Below are 17750 nucleotides of genomic sequence, written 5' to 3'. Positions count from 1 at the left end.
CCTATTCACGAAAGCAGGGAGAATTTGCTGAAAAAAAGACATTTCTTTCAAAGCTTTTTGTCTTGCACTCATCAGGGCGATTGCAGGAATACTTGTGACAGGGAAAATAACTTTATACTCTATGAGAAGAGAGTGCTAATTGGTTGGCAGGAGAACCCTGATTGGTAGAGGAGTTGCCATGGAGAATGCATCCCAGTTAATGGTGACCAACAGTTAACTGGCAAGCGTTGTTTGAAAATTTAAGCCAGGCAGCTTGACTCTCATTGGTCAAGGCATTGCCCTGAGGAATGAACCAATGAATGGCTATCACTTATTTTGTTTTGCTGAAACAGGCGCAATGTGTGTACCTGTTCTTTCTGTCTGCAAGGAGGGAGACATAAAGCAGGAATCTGAATGCCGGTTAGCTTAACATCAGTCTTGGGGAAAATGTCAGACTCTGTTATTAAGGAGGGTGCAGCAGGATACTTAGAAAACTTCAAAGCAATCAGGCAGAATCAACATGGTTTTGTGAAAGGGAAATCGTATTTGACTAATTTATTAGAGTTCTTTGAGTAAGTAACAATTAACGTGGATAAATGGGAACCTGCGGATGTGCCACACTTACATTTCTAGAAGGCACTTAACAAGTTGTCCAATCAACAAGTTGTACAATGCAAAGTAAGGGCTCATGGTGTAGGGGGTAACATATTACCACAGATAGAGGATTGGTTAGCTAACAAGAAGCAGAGAGTAGGCACAAAGATAGGTAAGAAAGTAAGTTTTCAGGAGGAGGTAGAGAGTTTGCAAGGCGACATAGACAGGTTAAGTGAGTGGACAAAAATTTGGCAGATGGAGTATCAATGGGGGAAAATTAGAACTTGTCCACCATGGCAAGAAGAGTAGAAAAGCGGTCTATTCCTTAACTGAAGAGAGATTGCCGAATTCAGTGGTACATAGGAACCCAGGGATCGTGGTACATGAATCACGAAAAGTTAGTCTACAAGTACAACAAGTGATTAGGAAAGCAAATGGTAGATTGCTGCTTATTGGCAGGGGAATGGAATATAAAAGTAAGGATGTTTTGCTGCAGTTGTACAGGCATTAGTGATTCCATATCTGCAGTACTGTTGACTTATTTAAGAAAGGACATGAATATGTTAGAAGCAGCTCAGAGAAGGTTCACTCGACTGATTCCTGGGATGAGCTTGGTGGTGATTATCTTGTGGGGAAAGGTTGAACAGGCTGGGCCTGAATCCATTTAAGTTTAAAAGAACGAGAGGCGATCTGAAACATATAAGACCCTAAATGGATTTGACAGGGTGGATACTGAAATGAATAAGGTGTCTCCCAATGAAGACAGAGATTAGGAGGTTTTTTTTCACTGCAAGTCACGAATTTTTGGAACTCTCTGCCCCAGAGAGTGTTGGAGGTAAGGTCATTGAATATTTATAAGGCAGAGGACAATTGTTTATTAACAAGGGAGTCAAGGGATATTTGGGGTAGGTGAGAATGTGGAGTTGAAGCTACAATTAAATCGGCCATGATCTTATTAAATAGCAGAGCAGACTCAAGGTGCCAAATTGACCTGCTCCTAATTTGTTTGTTCACATCTATCCAAGTGATGGTTTAGAAGAGGGGGGTGGAGGGGAGGACGGTAGGGGGGGTAGAAAACTGGTTTTATTGAATCAATTCAAAATATTTTCACCTTGGTTATACTGATTTTACAGCAAAACTCAAGTGGTACGACCCTGTCCACTGGCATGTTGGTCAAGTCACTCACTGACTCTTATGTAGAATTACATAAAATATACAGTACGTGGAGCCCAACCAGTCCATGCTCACACTTAATGCTCCACTTGAATCCCCACCTACTCTTTCTAATGCAGTTCTGTAAACATAACCCTCTAATCTCCTCAGAAACTTACCTTCCTTCCCATCAAATGTGACTCAGGGTAGCACTTCACCTCTTGAGTCACAGGGTTTCAGGTGTAAGTCCTACCCCAGGACTTGAGCACAAACATCAAGCCTGTCTCTCCAATTCAATGCTGAGAGAGTGCTGCACTGTCACAGATGCTGGGAGCAATCTTACCAAAATAAATTCTAAGTGCCGAGCGAGCATGAGGATCTGAGCGGCGAGCAGGTAAGGGCAGGTGAGCCCGGATGATAGCACCTGAGACTCATTTATTATATTTAAATGATATTATGAATATTGAAATCAGGAGCAAAGTCGACTTGGCCGGCAATCAGTGCTGGCAACATCACGAGTCGAAAAGCTGAGTGCAAAGCAGATTTGTTTAGCCTCTCGCCCAATCTTACCAGCTAGCCTTGCCAATCGACTGGCGGGATGAGCCGGTAAGATCGTCCCCACTGTATTCAAAGTGACTTTAAATCGGGATTCCCATCTACCCTGCTCAGGTGGATGTAAAAGGTCCGGTGGCTCTATTTTGAAGAAGACCTGGTGCCTTATCCTTGGTACTGTCGCCAATATTTATCCCTCAATTAATATCACAAAAACAGATAACCTGGTCATTATCACGTTACTCTTTGTGGGAGGTCACAGCACACAGAATTGGTTGTCCCGTTTCCTACATTACAACTGTGACTGCACTTCAAAAATACTTCATTAGCTGCAAGGTATTTTGAGACGTCCAGCGGTCGTGAATAGTGCAATATAAATGCGAGACTTTCTTGTGATTCGACTTGTTATTTACCTCAATTTACTCACTGTGGCAGTGACTTCCACATCTCTCTACTCTGCAGGTAAAATAAATCTCTTCTGAATTCCCTTTTGATTTCTTAATGATGACAATCCTATATTGATGATCTCCAGTTTTGCTCATTCCAGTGAGTGGAAAATTCTCCTTTGTCAAAACCCTTAAAACCATTATTACATCACCCCGCAGCTTCTGATGGATAAACCTTCCAGTCTTCTCCTTGCAAGTCTTTATTTGGATCCTTTCCTATATCTTTTGAATCCTATGTTCTTAGAATAGCGAGCAGAACTGTACACAGTATTCCCATGTGTGGTCTTACCGAGTTTTGATACAAATTCAGCATAACCTCTCTACGTTTCAATTATATCTCTCTAGAAATAATTCATAGGATTTGGTTTACTTTTGCTATGACCTTATCGCAACTTATAATAATCGTGAATTCATACTGTCAGGTCTCTTGCCCTCTGTCCCATTTAGAACCTTACTTTCCAACATTAACCTCCATGTTTTTATCAAATTGTATTAAGGCAGCACGGTGGCACAGTGATTAGCACTGTGACCCATGCCAGAGACCCAGGTTCGATTCCCAACTTGGCTCACTGTCTGTGCAGAGTCTGCACGTTCTCCCTGTCTCTGTGTGGGTTTCCTCTGGGTGCTCCGGTTTCCTCCCACAGTCTGAAAGACATGCTGGTTAGGTGCACTGGCCATGCTAAAATTCTTCCTCCGTGTATCTGAACAGGTGCTGAAGAGTGACAACTAGGGGATTTTCATGGCAGTGTTAACGTAAGGCTACTTGTGACACGAGTAAATAAACTTTAAATCTCTCTATTTGCCAATTGCATGCCCATATTGTAAGCTCATTAATCACCTCTTGTAGTCTCTTATAGTCTCCAGTGTTGACTATCCTTTCCAATTTGTTGTCATCTGCAACTTTAAAAATTATGCTTTCTAATCCAAAGTCTAAATAATTTATATTCATTCTGAACCACAGTGGTCCCAGCATTAATCCCTGTGGGACCCACATCCCACCTTCTGCCACTCTGAATAACTATTCTCTGTTTTCTGTATTTCAGTCAGCCAGTTATCCATTCCGCCCTGACTCCACATGCTCATGGGGTAGAGTTGCCAACCATCTAGGATTGGCCGGCAGTCTCCAGGAATTCAATAGTAATCTCCAGGACCCTGCTGTGTACAACCCTGGAGAAAAATCATCAGGACATTAAAAAAAGATATTAAAAATTAAATTTATTTGAACATTTCTCTTTGCCAGATATGGAAATATTGAAAACAGGGGAAGAACACTCTGTTTGGCTGGCAGTCAAGCATCATCCAATTGGGTAATGAGTCTTTGTGCTTTCCAATTGGCATGGGAAAGTGCGTCACAAGGATGGATGTGTTGGCTGATGAATGGCTGGAGCTTAGGTTCAAGTCACATGATGAAATCTCCAGGAATACATCTGATTATAGTTGGCAGCCTCCAGGAATACATTTGATCGCAGTTAGCAATCTTTGAGGATTACAATTGGCAACCCTATTATTGGGCTATTGTTTGGTACTTTATCAAACTCTTTGTGGAAATCTAGATATATTGTATCTACTGCATTGCCCGTGTCTGCCCTCTTTGGGCGGGATCTTGAGCCCACCCTCACTGTCCGCGGGAACGGTGGCGAGGGCTCAAGACCCAACGAAACGCGGAAATCGCAAATCTCACCAGAGATGGCGATTTCTGAATTTTGCCGCCCCTCGTCGTAATCAGGTTTATGACTATAATGAACCTGATTTCAATACATCTTAATATATTTGCATACATTTAAACACCCCCCACCACCCTCCCCCCACTATATATTGCCGTATTTTCAGAACTCGCTGAGATGACACCATGTTGATAAGGTTCACCTAGATGTGAACTGATCGTGGAGAGTAACGGTGAGTATAGCGCCTGGGAGAGGGACATGGCCATGCAGTGGCCTGGCACTACCCCCTGGCACAGGTTGGCACTGCTTGGTTGGGACCGCCGTTCCTACCTCAAAATCCAGGCCAATATTTACCCTTTTCTCTATTACTTCAGTTCAATTCCATGAAGTTTGCCAATCAAGTGAGCCATTCAAGACATTTAGATTGGAATTTGTACAAGATGTTTTCTAAGTGTCAGGCGGGCGTGAAACTGGGAGAGTTCTAGATCCGCTTTTGGGTGTGTTTTCAGGCCCAATCTTAAGCACTCTGTCTTTTAAATTTTGGGCGAGTCCGTTTCTCGCTACAGAAGGCTGTGAGTGGGGCTTTAAATGCCTGACAGCCTGTAGAGAGGGGCATTGCGCACGTGCAGACCTCTGATGCTGCACATGCACATTAACAGTAGCAGGTGTCTGACAGACAAAGGGAGAGCTGTCAGGCCCCTGCTACTGCAGGCAGCCTCAAGTAGCACCCCCCCCCCCCCCCCTCACCACCACCACAATCGCAGGGGTCTACGGCCTGAAATGCAGCCCCTCCGCCACCCAGACCAATCACGGACCCCCTCCATCCCCCACCAATTGCCCTTCCCCACTGATCGCATGCAGAGTGGCAACGAGCCCTCCTCCTCCCACAGGCCCCGCCCCCATGGGCCCCTTCCACCCATTGGTCCCTCCCATCTACAGGCCCTGCCCATCCACAGGCCCTGCCCCTGAAACTGCCCAGTGGGCATTGCCCGGGTGCTCAGTTGGCATTGCCGAGGTGCCAGGGTGGCATTGTTGGTCTGGCACTGCCCAAGGGGCACCCCGCCTTGCCCTCAGGCTCTCTGGGATGCCTCAATGGTCCCTGGCTCCACCGGTGAGTACAACACGACTGTTCCCCATTCATGGGGAGCAGGTGTTTTCCTCGCCAGAGAGAATTTCTCCCAGCGAGGCCTTAAAGGAAAGCGAGCTGGGACGATTGAGTGCCAGACTCACTAAAGGCATTCAAAACACTATTTTAATTAATTTAAATAAACTAACCAGCCTCTCGCTGGAAATCCGGGTGTCGTAAAATTGCGCCGGTCGGGAAAACCAGCGTCATTCATGCTAGCCGCTTTACGCCTGATTTTACAGCATTTTCCTGCCACAAAACGGGTGTAAAGCGGCGGTAAAATTCCACCCTTTGTGTTCCACCAAAGTTCACAGTTAAGAAGCAAAAGCTTAATATTAGTTGCTTCATGATTTATAAACACAAAAGTTGAACACAATGCTCTTAGAGTAGACGTTATGCACACATAGCAAGATGGGTTGATTGTATTTTCTCTCTAATCAGCCACCTAAACTAGGATCTGACTGCAAAATCTTATCCCTCATCTTACAAACAAGCGAGTTATTTGCCACAACATTCCCCTCCCACAGGCGCCAATGGTTTAATCGAAATAGAGGAGGCAGAAGCAAATTCAAGTTCAGTTCCAGTCAACTTAAAATGCTGCATTCTCAACGCTGAATTAAAGAGTGCATTAACTACTTCCTGCAACTTATCAGGGAAAAAGTGAGAGGGAAGAGATTAAGTCACTCCACAGCGACTAAGCACTTTGACTGGAGGCACAAGTTTCCTCTGATTTTCAATCTTTTTGTCCTTGTGGAATATAACATTTAAGATTAATGCTTAAGATTTACTGTAAACTCACAATTACAGGAGTATTATTTCATTAAGTTACACATGCAGTCAGGTATTGGATTATTTCCCTATATTAGAATTCTCTAGAAATAGATCTGGTTCCATTAATCTTTACTTCAAAACATCGCTTCCTGCAGGTTTCTCCCAGACATCTTGCCCTCGGTTGGAGATAGGGAACCGTGATGAAGTAGATTCTCTGGGTCATCGTTCATTGTTAATATTACTCCAATAATTCATCTGGTCTCTTGTGAGGTACTAACAAAATAAATTACCATGAAAATTGGCACTTTGTTATGAAAAACCAACCATGGTTCACTTAATAATCTACAGATAAAGGGACCTGTCACCCCTGCCTGCACTGGCTGATCCATGACTCCAGCTCACACCACGTGGGCCAACTCTTACATTTCCTCTGGAGTCACCTAACAAACCATTCAACTGCAATAGAGATGGGCAGTAAACAGGTGCTTGCTTGCCAGCATCATCCTCATCTGCAGCACGATGGCACAGTGGTTAGCACTACTGCCTCACAGTGCCAGGGGTCCGAGTTCGATTCCCGCCTTGGGTCACTGTCTGTGTGGAGTTTGCACGTTCTCCCCGTGTCTGCGGGAGTTTCCTCTGGGTGCTCCGGTTTCCTCCCACAATCCAAAAATGTGCAGGTTAGGTGGATTGGCCACGCTAAATTGTCCCATAGTGTCAGGAGGACTAGTCAGGGTAAATGCATGGGGTTATGGGGATAAGGTCTGGATGGGATTGTAGTGAGTGCAGACTCGATGGGTCAAACTGCCTCCTTCTGCACTGTAGGATTCTATGATTCTATCCCCAAGGCAAATCTAAATTAAAAAAATCAGTGGAGACTACAATATGATGAGAACATATAAAACTCCAGAGAGATTTTTGGCACAGTGGTTAGCCTCACAGCGCCAGGAACCCGGATTCAATTCCCATCTTGGGTCACTGCCTGTGTGGAGTTTGTACGTTTTCCCCGTGTCTGCGTGGGTTTCCTCCGGGTGTTCCGGTTTCCTCCCACAGTCTGATAGACGTGCTGGTGCAGAAGGTGAAGTCGCATGGGATCAGAGGTGACCTGGCGAGATGGATACAAAACTCGTTCGGTCATTGAAGACAGAGGGTAGCAGTGGAAGGGTGTGTTTCTGAATGGAGGGCTGTGATAAGTGGCGTTCCTCAGGGTTCAGTGCTTGAGCCTTTGCTGTTCGTAATATATATAAATGATTTGGTTTGATTAGTAAGTTTGCGGATGACACAAAGGTTGGTGGATTTGCGGATAGTGATGAGGACCATCAGAGGGTATAGCAGGATATAGATCGGTTGGAGGCTTGGACGGAGAGGCGGCAGATGGAGTTTAATCCAGACAAATATGAGGTATTGCATTTTGGAAGGTCTAATACAGATAGGAAATATACAGTAAATGGCAGAACCCTTAAGAGTATTGATGGGCAGAAGGAACTGGGTGTACAGGCACACAGGTCACTGAAAGTGGCAATGCAGGTGGAGAAGGTAGTCAAGAAGGCATACGGCATACTTGCCTTCATCGGCCGGGGCATTGAGTTTAAAAATTGGCAAGCCATGTTGCAGCTTTACAGAACCTTAGTTAGGCCGCACTTGGAATATAGTGTTCAATTCAGGTCGCCACACTACCAGAAGGATATGGAGGCTTTGGAGAGGGTACAGAAAAGATTTACCAGGATGTTGCCTGGCATTAGTTGTGAGGAGAGGTTGGAGAAACTTGGTTTGTTCTCACTGGAATGACAGAGGTTGAGGGGCGACCTGATAGAAGTCTACAAGATTATGAGGGGCATGGACAGAGTGGATAGTCAGAAGCTTTTTCCCAGGGTGGAATAGTCAATTACTAGGGGGCATAGGTTTAAGGTGCAAGAGGCAAGGTTTAAAGGAGATGTTCGAGGCAAGTTTTTTATGCAGAGGGTGGTGGGTGCCTGGAAGCAAATACGATCGTGAGTTTTAAGGGGCATCTGGACAAATACATGAATAGGATGGGAATAGAGGGATATGGTCCCCGGAAGGGTAGGGGGTTTTAGTTCAGTCAGGCAGCATAGTCGGTGCAGGATTGGAGGGCTGAAGGGCCTGTTCCTGTGCTGTAAGTTTCTTTGTTCTTTGTTCAATCTGGATGATTATTTGAACTTACCTTTCAAACCTATGTCTTGATGTCTAATGTTAAAGAAATCTAAGAGTTGCTTGTCCTTTTTCCTTTGAAGTAGATCAAGCAGTATGATTAATATTTCGCCCCTCCCCCTCCCCCCCCATTTCAACTACTCAACTCAACATGATCCGTGCCAACTCCCAGCTTAAAGATGTCAGTTTACCCAGAATTAACTACTTTCTCTGCAAATTTGCTCCACACATCCATTATCCTTTGGGGAGATATGCTCTGACAATTTGCGCGCATGATCTCTAACCCCATGTTCAGTGTCGAAGTTAACTACTTTTCCTGCTTTAACCCTGTCAATAGCTTTCGTGAAATTAAAGCCCTGTATCATGTTCCCCGCGTAAAATGCATTTCGATGCTCGAGTTTCAGAATGCCTCAGATCATCCTGATCATTCTTGTTTGATCCCTTTTCAATGCATCTAAACCCTTTTTGAAGTAGTGTAAAAATATAATGCGCTAGAAATCTAGTGATGGACTCATCATTAGCCTGTCTTGTAATTCAGGATCACTCTTCAGATGATGTGGAGGTGCCGGCGTTAGACTGAGGTGGGCACAATAAGAAGTCTGACAACACCAGGTTAAAGTCCAACAGGTTTATTTGGAATCACGAGCTTTCGGAGCGCTGCTCCTTCATCAGGTGAGTGGAGAGGTAGGTTTCACAAACACGGCATATATAGACAAAGACACAATTGCAAGACATTCCAACTATTATCTTGCAATTGTGTCTTTGTCTATATATGCCATGTTTGTGAAACCTACCTCTCCACTCACCTGATGAAGGAGCAGCGCTCCGAAAGCTCGTGATTACAAATAAACCTGTTGGACTTTAACCTAGAGGGTGGAAGGGGGTTGGATGTGTTCTTAGTGCCTAACTGATGATCTGGTATCTTACCTTACTCAGATCAGCTACTTCAGCCCAAAACCTGGATGAGAATTTGTACCGTCATAGTCTGTATAGACACTAAAATGCTACACAGTACGTTTTTCCACCGAGTTTTCAGAATTGCAAATTCCTTACCTCTCCTATTTTCACTACCAAACACAAATAAACACTTTTTTTTTAACCTCAAGATCTCCATGGACAGCAATGGAAAACTCATTTCCAGCCTATTTTTGGTGGCAGAGTTTGGATTCGGCTTGGGGTTTTGACCTTGATCTGTCAACGTAAATCCTGTTTCCGAGTTCTGAATCAAAGGAGGCATTAATGAGATCCCACCTCTGAGACAGGACTCACGCTGGTGCATGAATCAGATACACGGGGAAACTAGCCAGTCTAAACTGGCAACAAACAGTTCACTGCGTTCCTCTGACCAGCTGCAGTTCTCTCCTTCACCTTGCCCTGCAGTGCCTGTTGTTCACTGTGTGTCTTTCAGACAATGGTGCAACTTGTCTTTTTCCATTTCTCGCGGTTTTATCCGCTGCTCTGCAAACATCGACTCCTTGCCGGAGTGTAGGGACTGCCAGGCCCCTTTGCAAATCCCCCAAGTGATTGCTCTTTACCGACAAGCCGAGGAGTGTTGACAGGCTATTCAATTCTGTAGCCAGTAAAACTGTGTCCAATCCCAACTCCACTCAACACCCTACACAGATGCATTTCCAAAAGAAAAACACACAAAAGGTTTCTTCTCCATTACCAAAGGCTCGGTGGTAGTTGAAGTCTCTCCCACACTGCATCACCTAATGAGATCAACCTGGCCCAGGGACCATATGGCCAGTTCTGGCATTCCACAGGATCTAGGACCGTGGGGGACTGGGGAGGCGGAGTGGGGGAGGCAAGAGCTGCCAGCCAATCTCAGGCCTGCGGCTCTCCATTGCTAACAACGGCATTTAGAGCAGTGACTGCTGCCAATAATGCTCCGAGGCCCAGCCCAAGGATCACCACAGGATTCTGAGACATCGGGCTGTGGTGGGGTGGAATGGGGGTCACCAGAGAGGGAAGCGTACAGGAATTGGGGGCAAGGGCAAAGGCTTTCCTGGGCCTCCGCTTCCCAGTGCCGGGTCCCTTGACCGGGTGTCTGACAACAAGACACCCCCACCCATCCACTGCCCCCCACGAATTGCCTCCCTCAGAAATAAAACCACACAAGCAAACCCGACAGAGCTTAATTGACATCCTGTGGGCAGGATTTCCGTATTGGCCCTTCACACTCCCAACCTCCTCACACCAGGAATGCATCATGGATACACCTCACCCCACCTCCCCCCTACCCACATGCCTGCTCTGTGGTCTCCATTAAATTCCACCCTATTTGTCAATTATTTGCTGTTTTAACCAGTAGCAATTGGGGACAAAGAACAAAGAAAATTACAGCACAGGAACAGGCCCTTCAGCCCTACAAGCACGCACCGACTATGCTATCCATCTGAACTAAAACCTCCCTACCCTTCCGGGGACCATATCCCTCTATTCCTATCCTATTCACGTATTTGTCAAGTTGCTCCTTAAAAGTCACTATCGTATTTACTTCCACTACCTCCCCCAGCAGCGAGTTCCAGACATCCACCACCCTCTGTGTAAAAAAACTGGCCTCATACATCTCCGTTAAACCTTGCCCCTTGCATCTTAAACCTATGCCCCCTAGTAATTGACTCTTCCACCCTGGGAAAATGCTTCTGCCTATCTACTTTGTCCATGCCCCTCATCTTGCAGACTTCTATCAGGTCGCCCCTCAACCTCCGTCGTTCCAGTGAGAACAAACCAAGTTTCTCCAACCTCTCCTTATAGCTAATGCCCTCCTTACCAGTCAACATCCTGGTAAATCTTTTCTGTACCCTCTCCAAAGCCTCCACATCTTTGCCGACCAGAATTGAACATGATATTCCAACACTTTATTGAATAGGATTTGTAAATTTTAATCCATGAAAAGTAGCATTTGCTTCACATATAAATTCACAGGTACTGCACTTAGCAATTTTTTAAAAATCCTCTCAATTCTCATTATCTCCATAATACTGTAAAACTTACAATAGATCTCTTCTACTAAATTATCAGAGTTCAGCAAAATAGTTGCTGCCTCTCAACTCAAACGTTTATTTTGTTAGTCAGGTTCTAACCTTACACCCTCATGCCTTTTCTTCCATTTCTTTCCTTTGTTTCTCTGTCTTCAATGCAAAGTACTCAGCCTATCAAAGTGAAATGATCTGTTCCACAGAAATGACTCTATACTGTCGCAGATGCTGACATTTCAAAGCTGCACATCCATCAGAATATCAGTCGACCTGAATAAATGAAATTAACTGACTTATTGGAGGCTTCCTGCTTTACTGTTTTTTTCTGAGAAGACTCTAGCTGTTCCGACTCCCCTTCCCTTTGCTTTCTGAGCACAAGGCTAGATTGCATCACCCCTGAAAATGGGTGTCAGCATCATGATGCACGATTAATCCATGCACTGGAGTTCTCAATGGAGGAGGTGGAAAGGAAGAGGAGATGCCCTATGCTCTCCACATAACTAATGCCCTCCATACTGGGCAACATCCTGGTAAATATTCCTCCCCAAAGCCTCCACATCCTTCTGGTAGTGTGGCGACCAGAATTGAACACTATTTTCCAAGTGCAGCCTAACAAGGTTCTTTAAAGCTGCAACATGACTTGCCAATGGGAGTTTAATTTTTCATTATCATTTCCAAATATCTCCAGGAATAAAGATGGAGGATGGTGAAATTGAGTCAAATTAAAGAAAGATAAATAAAAAGAGGGAAAGAATGATTGGATTGAGAGACAGAGAGAAAGGATAAGCAAATTGTCCAACAATTTAAAATTTGACTTCTTAAAATATTGAACAATAATGTGCTACATGCAGAAATGAGATTGAACAGTGTTAATTGTTGACTTTCCAAGCCAGATATGTTGATTGGCATTTCATTAACAATTGTCACGTTGTTAGGATGGTATTTACACTGCTAAATTGCAGCCCTAATTTACTTCTGCAAGTTTAATGGACAATTAATGTTCAAAAACCGGCAATGATGGAGAAACTTAGGCTGAGATGCCAGTTCTGAAAAGCCAACGATGGAACAATGTAAGTCAACCAGCAAGATCCACGATTCACAACTCACAGGACATCTCCTTCTCCCCTGAATATGCTTGCCGCTTTGTCCACCATAGATTTGTTGTTAACACACTGTCATTGTTCCAGTGAGGATGGCATATTGAACATTTTTTTATTCATTCATGCGACATGGGCATCACTGGCTGGCCAGCGTTTATTGTCCATCCCTAGTTGCCCAAGGGCAGTTGAGAGTCAACCACATTGCTGTGGCTCTGGAGTCACATGTAGGCCAGACCGGGTAAGGATGTCAGGTTTCCTTTCCGAAAGGACATTAGTGAACCAGATGGGTTTTTCCAACATTTGACAATGGTTTCATGGTCATCAGTTGATTCTTAATTCCAGGTATTTTTAATTGAATTCAAATCCCACGATCTGCAATGACGGGATTCAAATCCTGGTCTCCAGAAAATTAGCTGAGTTTCTGGATTAATAGTCTAGTGATAATACCACTAGGCCATCGCCTCCCCAAATCATGGTTTGCGTCTGACATCACATTCGCCATTGTTGCTCTGGCAAAATCCAGGCCAATGTTATTCCTGACAGCAACTTCTGGAAGTCTGCACAGTGCAGCTAAATGTGGAAATCTAGAGATAGCTGCCAGTGATTCTACACTCCCCCATTGGGTGTGCCATTAAAGTCACCCCAGATTGCAATCAAGTAGAAATCATTGAGCTGATGGAAACTAGAGCAAAGGCAAAATACTGTGGATGCTGGAAAGCCGAAATAAAAACAGGGTCTGAAAAAAAATCCTTAAATGACCTTGACCTCACTGTCCACAGATAAATATTTCCAGCTTTTTCTGTTTTATTTCTGATGGAAACTAGCCCTTCTGCAGCATTAGGGTTGTTTTTTCCGACCCTTCCCCCACCCTCATGGTCTGTTTGCGACAGTGGGATCAGCCAACTATTGATCAGTGACAGGATCTTCCCCAGTCCCACCGCTGTCAATGGGGTTTTCCATTGTTCGCACCCTCGGGGGGTCCCGCGGGGTGGGGGTTGTTGTTTGTCCCCGACGCGACCGGATGATCCCACCAGTGTGAATGGCTGGAAAATCCCACCCACAGTCTTGCTGTAAAAGCCCTTGAGAGCTCACACCTTGTTGACTGAGGTGTAATTAGAACCATAGGACCTCTGCAGTGCAGAAAAAGGCCATTCAGCCCATCGGGTTTGCACCGACCCTCCAAAAGAGCATGTTACTCAGGCCCACCCCCTTCACAATATCCCCAAAACCCCGTGCATTTACCATAGCAAATCCAACTAGCTTACATATCTTTGGACACTAAGGGGCAATTTAGCATGACCAATCCACCTAACTTGCACATCTCGGTTTAGAACGGGTCACTAAAGTTCTTCATTCGGGGCGGCACGGTAGCACAGTGGTTAGCACTGCTGCTTCACAGCTCCTGGGTCCTGGGTTCGATTCCCGGCTCGGGTCACTGTCTGTGTGGAGTTTGCACATTCTCCTCGTGTCTGCGTGGGTTTCCTCCGGGTGCTCCGGTTTCCTCCCACAGTCCAAAGATGTGCGGGTTAGGTTGATTGGCCAGGTTAAAAATTGCCCCTTAGAGTCCTGTGATGCGTAGGTTAGTGGGATTAGCGGGTAAATATGTAGGGGTAGGGCCTGGGTGGGATTGTGGTTGGTGCAGACTCGATGGGCCGAATGGCCTCCTTCTGCACTGTAGGGTTTCTATGATTTCTATGATTTCGTGTTAAGAAATCTTGCTGCTGCTAAAAAGCTAATTTGATATTTGTGGAATATCAAGTTTCTCTAGTGTGTCAAAAAAATTCACAACTACTATCTTAATCTCATGTTATGGGGCTCAATCATATATTTTAATCTCTGCAAATATTTCAATTGAAAGTGAAAAATTCAGTGATTTGATTTATTATTGTCACATGTATTAACATACAGTGAAAAGGATTGTTTCTTGCATGTTATACAGACAAAGCATACCGTTCATAGAGAAGGAAGCAAGAGAGTGCAGAATGTAGTGCTACAGTCATAGCTGGGGTTTAGAGAAAGATCAACTTAATGCAAGGAAGTCCATTCAAAAGCCTGACAGCAGCAGGGAAGAAGCTGTTCTTGACTCGGTTGGTACGTGACCTCAGACTTTTGTATCCTTTTCCTGACGGAAGAAGGTGGAACAGAGAATGTCCGGGGTGCGTGGGATCCTTAATTATGCTGGCTGCTTTGCTGATGCAGTGGGAAGTGTAGACAGAGTCAATGGATGGGAGGTTGGTATGCGTGATGGATTGGGCTACAGTCGCGACCTTTTGTTGTTCCTTGCGGTCTTGTTCCACAGTTTAATGTCTGTGAGAATGCTTCAATACGATTGGCTGTTAACTCTGTTTGATGACATCACTGATGCCTGGAGATCCCCTGGACTTGGTGACAGGTTCAGACTGGCGTCAGGGAAGTGGAAATCCCTGTGCACGGCTTTCTTCGAGATCACTCTTAACTGCAAAGTCTGGATCGTGGTTTGGTCCCTGGGGTGTGCTCAGAAAAATACTTACAATCTTCCATAATATGTGCTTGTTCTTCACAATGATTACTCATCACAAAAAATATCCATAACTTCACTAGAGTTGCTGTTTTTGAGGTGGGTTTTCAAATGTAATTTGAAACAAGGTGAAAGAGTAACTAAGGTGTTATTCATTGCTACATAGCAAAGCAAGCTTGCATTGAATTTTTGCAGCATACATCACTTCCTGTGTTTGTTTCTTCATTGAAAAAAACTCTTCAAATTCTAATTGAAAAGCTTTTCTTTTACAGATTGTTTGAACTGCAGTAAAATTTCCCAGCTGACAGACCGATTGGGGACACTGGAGGCTAAGGTACACATGTTCCGATTGAAGTATGCTGTCTTTGTTGAATTGCAAGATGTTTTAATTTACAGATGGGACATTCGGTCCAAATAGTCTGTGCTTGTGTTTGTACTCCTTCCCATCTGTCTCATCTCGGATTTTCATCATACCTTTCCATTCTCTTTCTATTCATCGCAATCAGTAAGGATAGGCAACGACACCTCCTCCCCGATTATCCTCAACACTGGTGCCCTGCAAGGCTGTGTCCTCAGCCCCTTACTGTACTCCTTACACACTTACAGCTGTGTGGCCACATTCTGCCCTAACTCCATTTTCAAGTTTGCTGATGACACCACCGTGGTGGGTCAGATCTCAAACATTGACGAGACGGAGTACAGGAAAGAGATAGAAAATCTGGTGAAATGGTGCGACAACAACTGTAAAACTATGCCGCACACGATGACGGGAATAGCCCCGGCGGAGCTATTGATGGGCTGAAGCCTTTGGACTAGGCCTAGCCTGACATTCCCAAATTTTGCTGGGCATGTAGAGTTGAAACAAGAAGCCCAGAAAAGGGACCATGACCCTTTTGAAGTCAAATTGGGAGTTACTATCAGTGTGAGGAACTTCGACAATGTCTCCCCATGGATCCCGAGAGTTATTCTCGAGGAAACAGGACTGGCGTCTTACATCTGAAAAGCAGGTAGAAGACCTTAAAGAAGCACATAGATCACCTTTGTCACAGGGAACCGTCCTCAGAGGCAACTCTTTCTGCAGTCACGCCACCCTTGGCCTTCTTCACACCGGCCTGTGGACGGGAAACTCCGCCCTCTAAAAACTCAAGAGCCAGTCATCTGGATGATGAAGATTCTGGCTCGGGCAGGGAGAGATTGTCACGGAAGCGGGGGGAGCCCTCGGACTTGATACCCCCCGAGGGGAGATGATAACCCCCACAAGGTCCATGGGGAAATCACCGATTGATCTCCCTGTGGGGCCCGTTGAGTATGAGTTCCCCTGGTAACAGGCAGTGGCCTGCCCAGCTGGAATTCTTCACCTGAACCTTTTATAAGGCGGACACAGGACTGGGCCTGCTGAACTACTTGTCCCATGGAGGGACTAGTGCATGTATACCATGGCAGTGGGTTTTACTTTGCATTCTGTAATAAACTATGTTCCTTTCCAGTCGAGCTTCCTTGGTCATTACATTGAGGCATTAATGTAACATGTAAATTGGTCGTGATAAGGCAGTCAGCCACATTGAAGGTTTTTAAACCCAGTGAAATGATTACGGAATGTCTTCTGGAAACCGATTAAGAATGTAGGAACAGATCCTTTCCATGTACAATCCTGCTTATTTCACGTGGAAATGGTTTGGAATACTTTACACAGGTGTCAGGTGTCCTTTCAAATGAATTTTGAAACTTGCTTAAGAATAGCCTGGGGTAATATTTTGCATTAATTTCTTCATTTTTTTAAACTGCAGAGGATGTAGATGAGAATTCCTGTACCAGTTGTAGGCAAGTGAATTAATGTGGACACATTACAGGGTGACCACAGTCTTTAATGTACCAAGAATCATCAAATTTGTAGGCAACTCTCCCAGGTTGTAGTCCTGTACATATCTATAGACATACTACACATGTTTCTGAGTTGTGACTGGATATAGAGGATCTAATTAGGTTCCAGTAGTTCCACTATTGATCACTTTTAATCTGTTTAGTTTCAAGTTTATTTATTAGTGTCACAAGTAGGCTTACATTAACACTGCAATGAAATTACTGTGAAAATCCCCTAGTCGCCGCACTCTGGCACCTGTTCGGATTCACTGAGCAGGAATTTAGCATGGCCAGTGCAACTAACCAGCGTGTCTTTTGGACTGTGGGAGGAAACCGGAGCACCTGGAGGAAAACCACGCGGACACAGGGAGAACGTGCAGACTCCACAGAGACAGTGACCCAAGCCGGGAGTCGAACCTGGGCCACTGGCGCTGTGAGGCAGCAGTGCTAACCACTGTGCCACCGTGCCACCCGATGGACAGTTTGGTCAAATTTCAGTCCAGGTTAATTTCCAATCACCGCGAGGAAGGGCTCAAATCAAATGACACAGTTGTATGTTTGATTATTATTTTCTAGATGTTTCTTGGCTTCTTTCAGCACTTAAATCTTGAAGGAATCTATACCGTGGCAGGATTTTATGGTCATGCCAAAGTAAATGCCAATTTAAATGGCCCGCAGCATCCAGGGGGGTGGAGGGTGAGGAGGGTGAGGGGGGGGGGGGGGGGGGGGCGGTGGATGGGGGATGGGGGTGGGGGGGGGGGGTCCCAAATAAGTTTTCTTTAATTTATAAAAAAGTTATATAATGCTGGGACTGGGTCAAATCATCCACTTTCCTGTAATTTATTCCATATCAAAATAC

The 17750-nt window shown here is 44.9% G+C and overlaps 1 protein-coding gene across 2 annotated transcripts in view; it reads left to right on the top strand.

Moving 5' to 3' along the window:
• emid1 (EMI domain containing 1) overlaps positions 1-17750 on the top strand; it is a 369825-nt gene that overhangs the window by 234528 nt on the left and 117547 nt on the right. For both annotated transcript variants that reach the window (XM_078227412.1, XM_078227413.1), the window contains exon 5: positions 15304-15365. In XM_078227412.1, coding sequence (XP_078083538.1) covers positions 15304-15365 — 62 coding nt within the window. The remainder of the gene's footprint in view (positions 1-15303; positions 15366-17750) is intronic.

The sequence above is a fragment of the Mustelus asterias genome, chromosome 13 (genome assembly GCF_964213995.1).
Source record: "Mustelus asterias chromosome 13, sMusAst1.hap1.1, whole genome shotgun sequence".
In the NCBI taxonomy this organism is placed as follows: Eukaryota; Metazoa; Chordata; class Chondrichthyes; order Carcharhiniformes; family Triakidae; genus Mustelus; species Mustelus asterias.
Note: the sequence above shows the minus strand (reverse complement) of the source record. Positions and strands in the feature narration are given on the sequence as shown.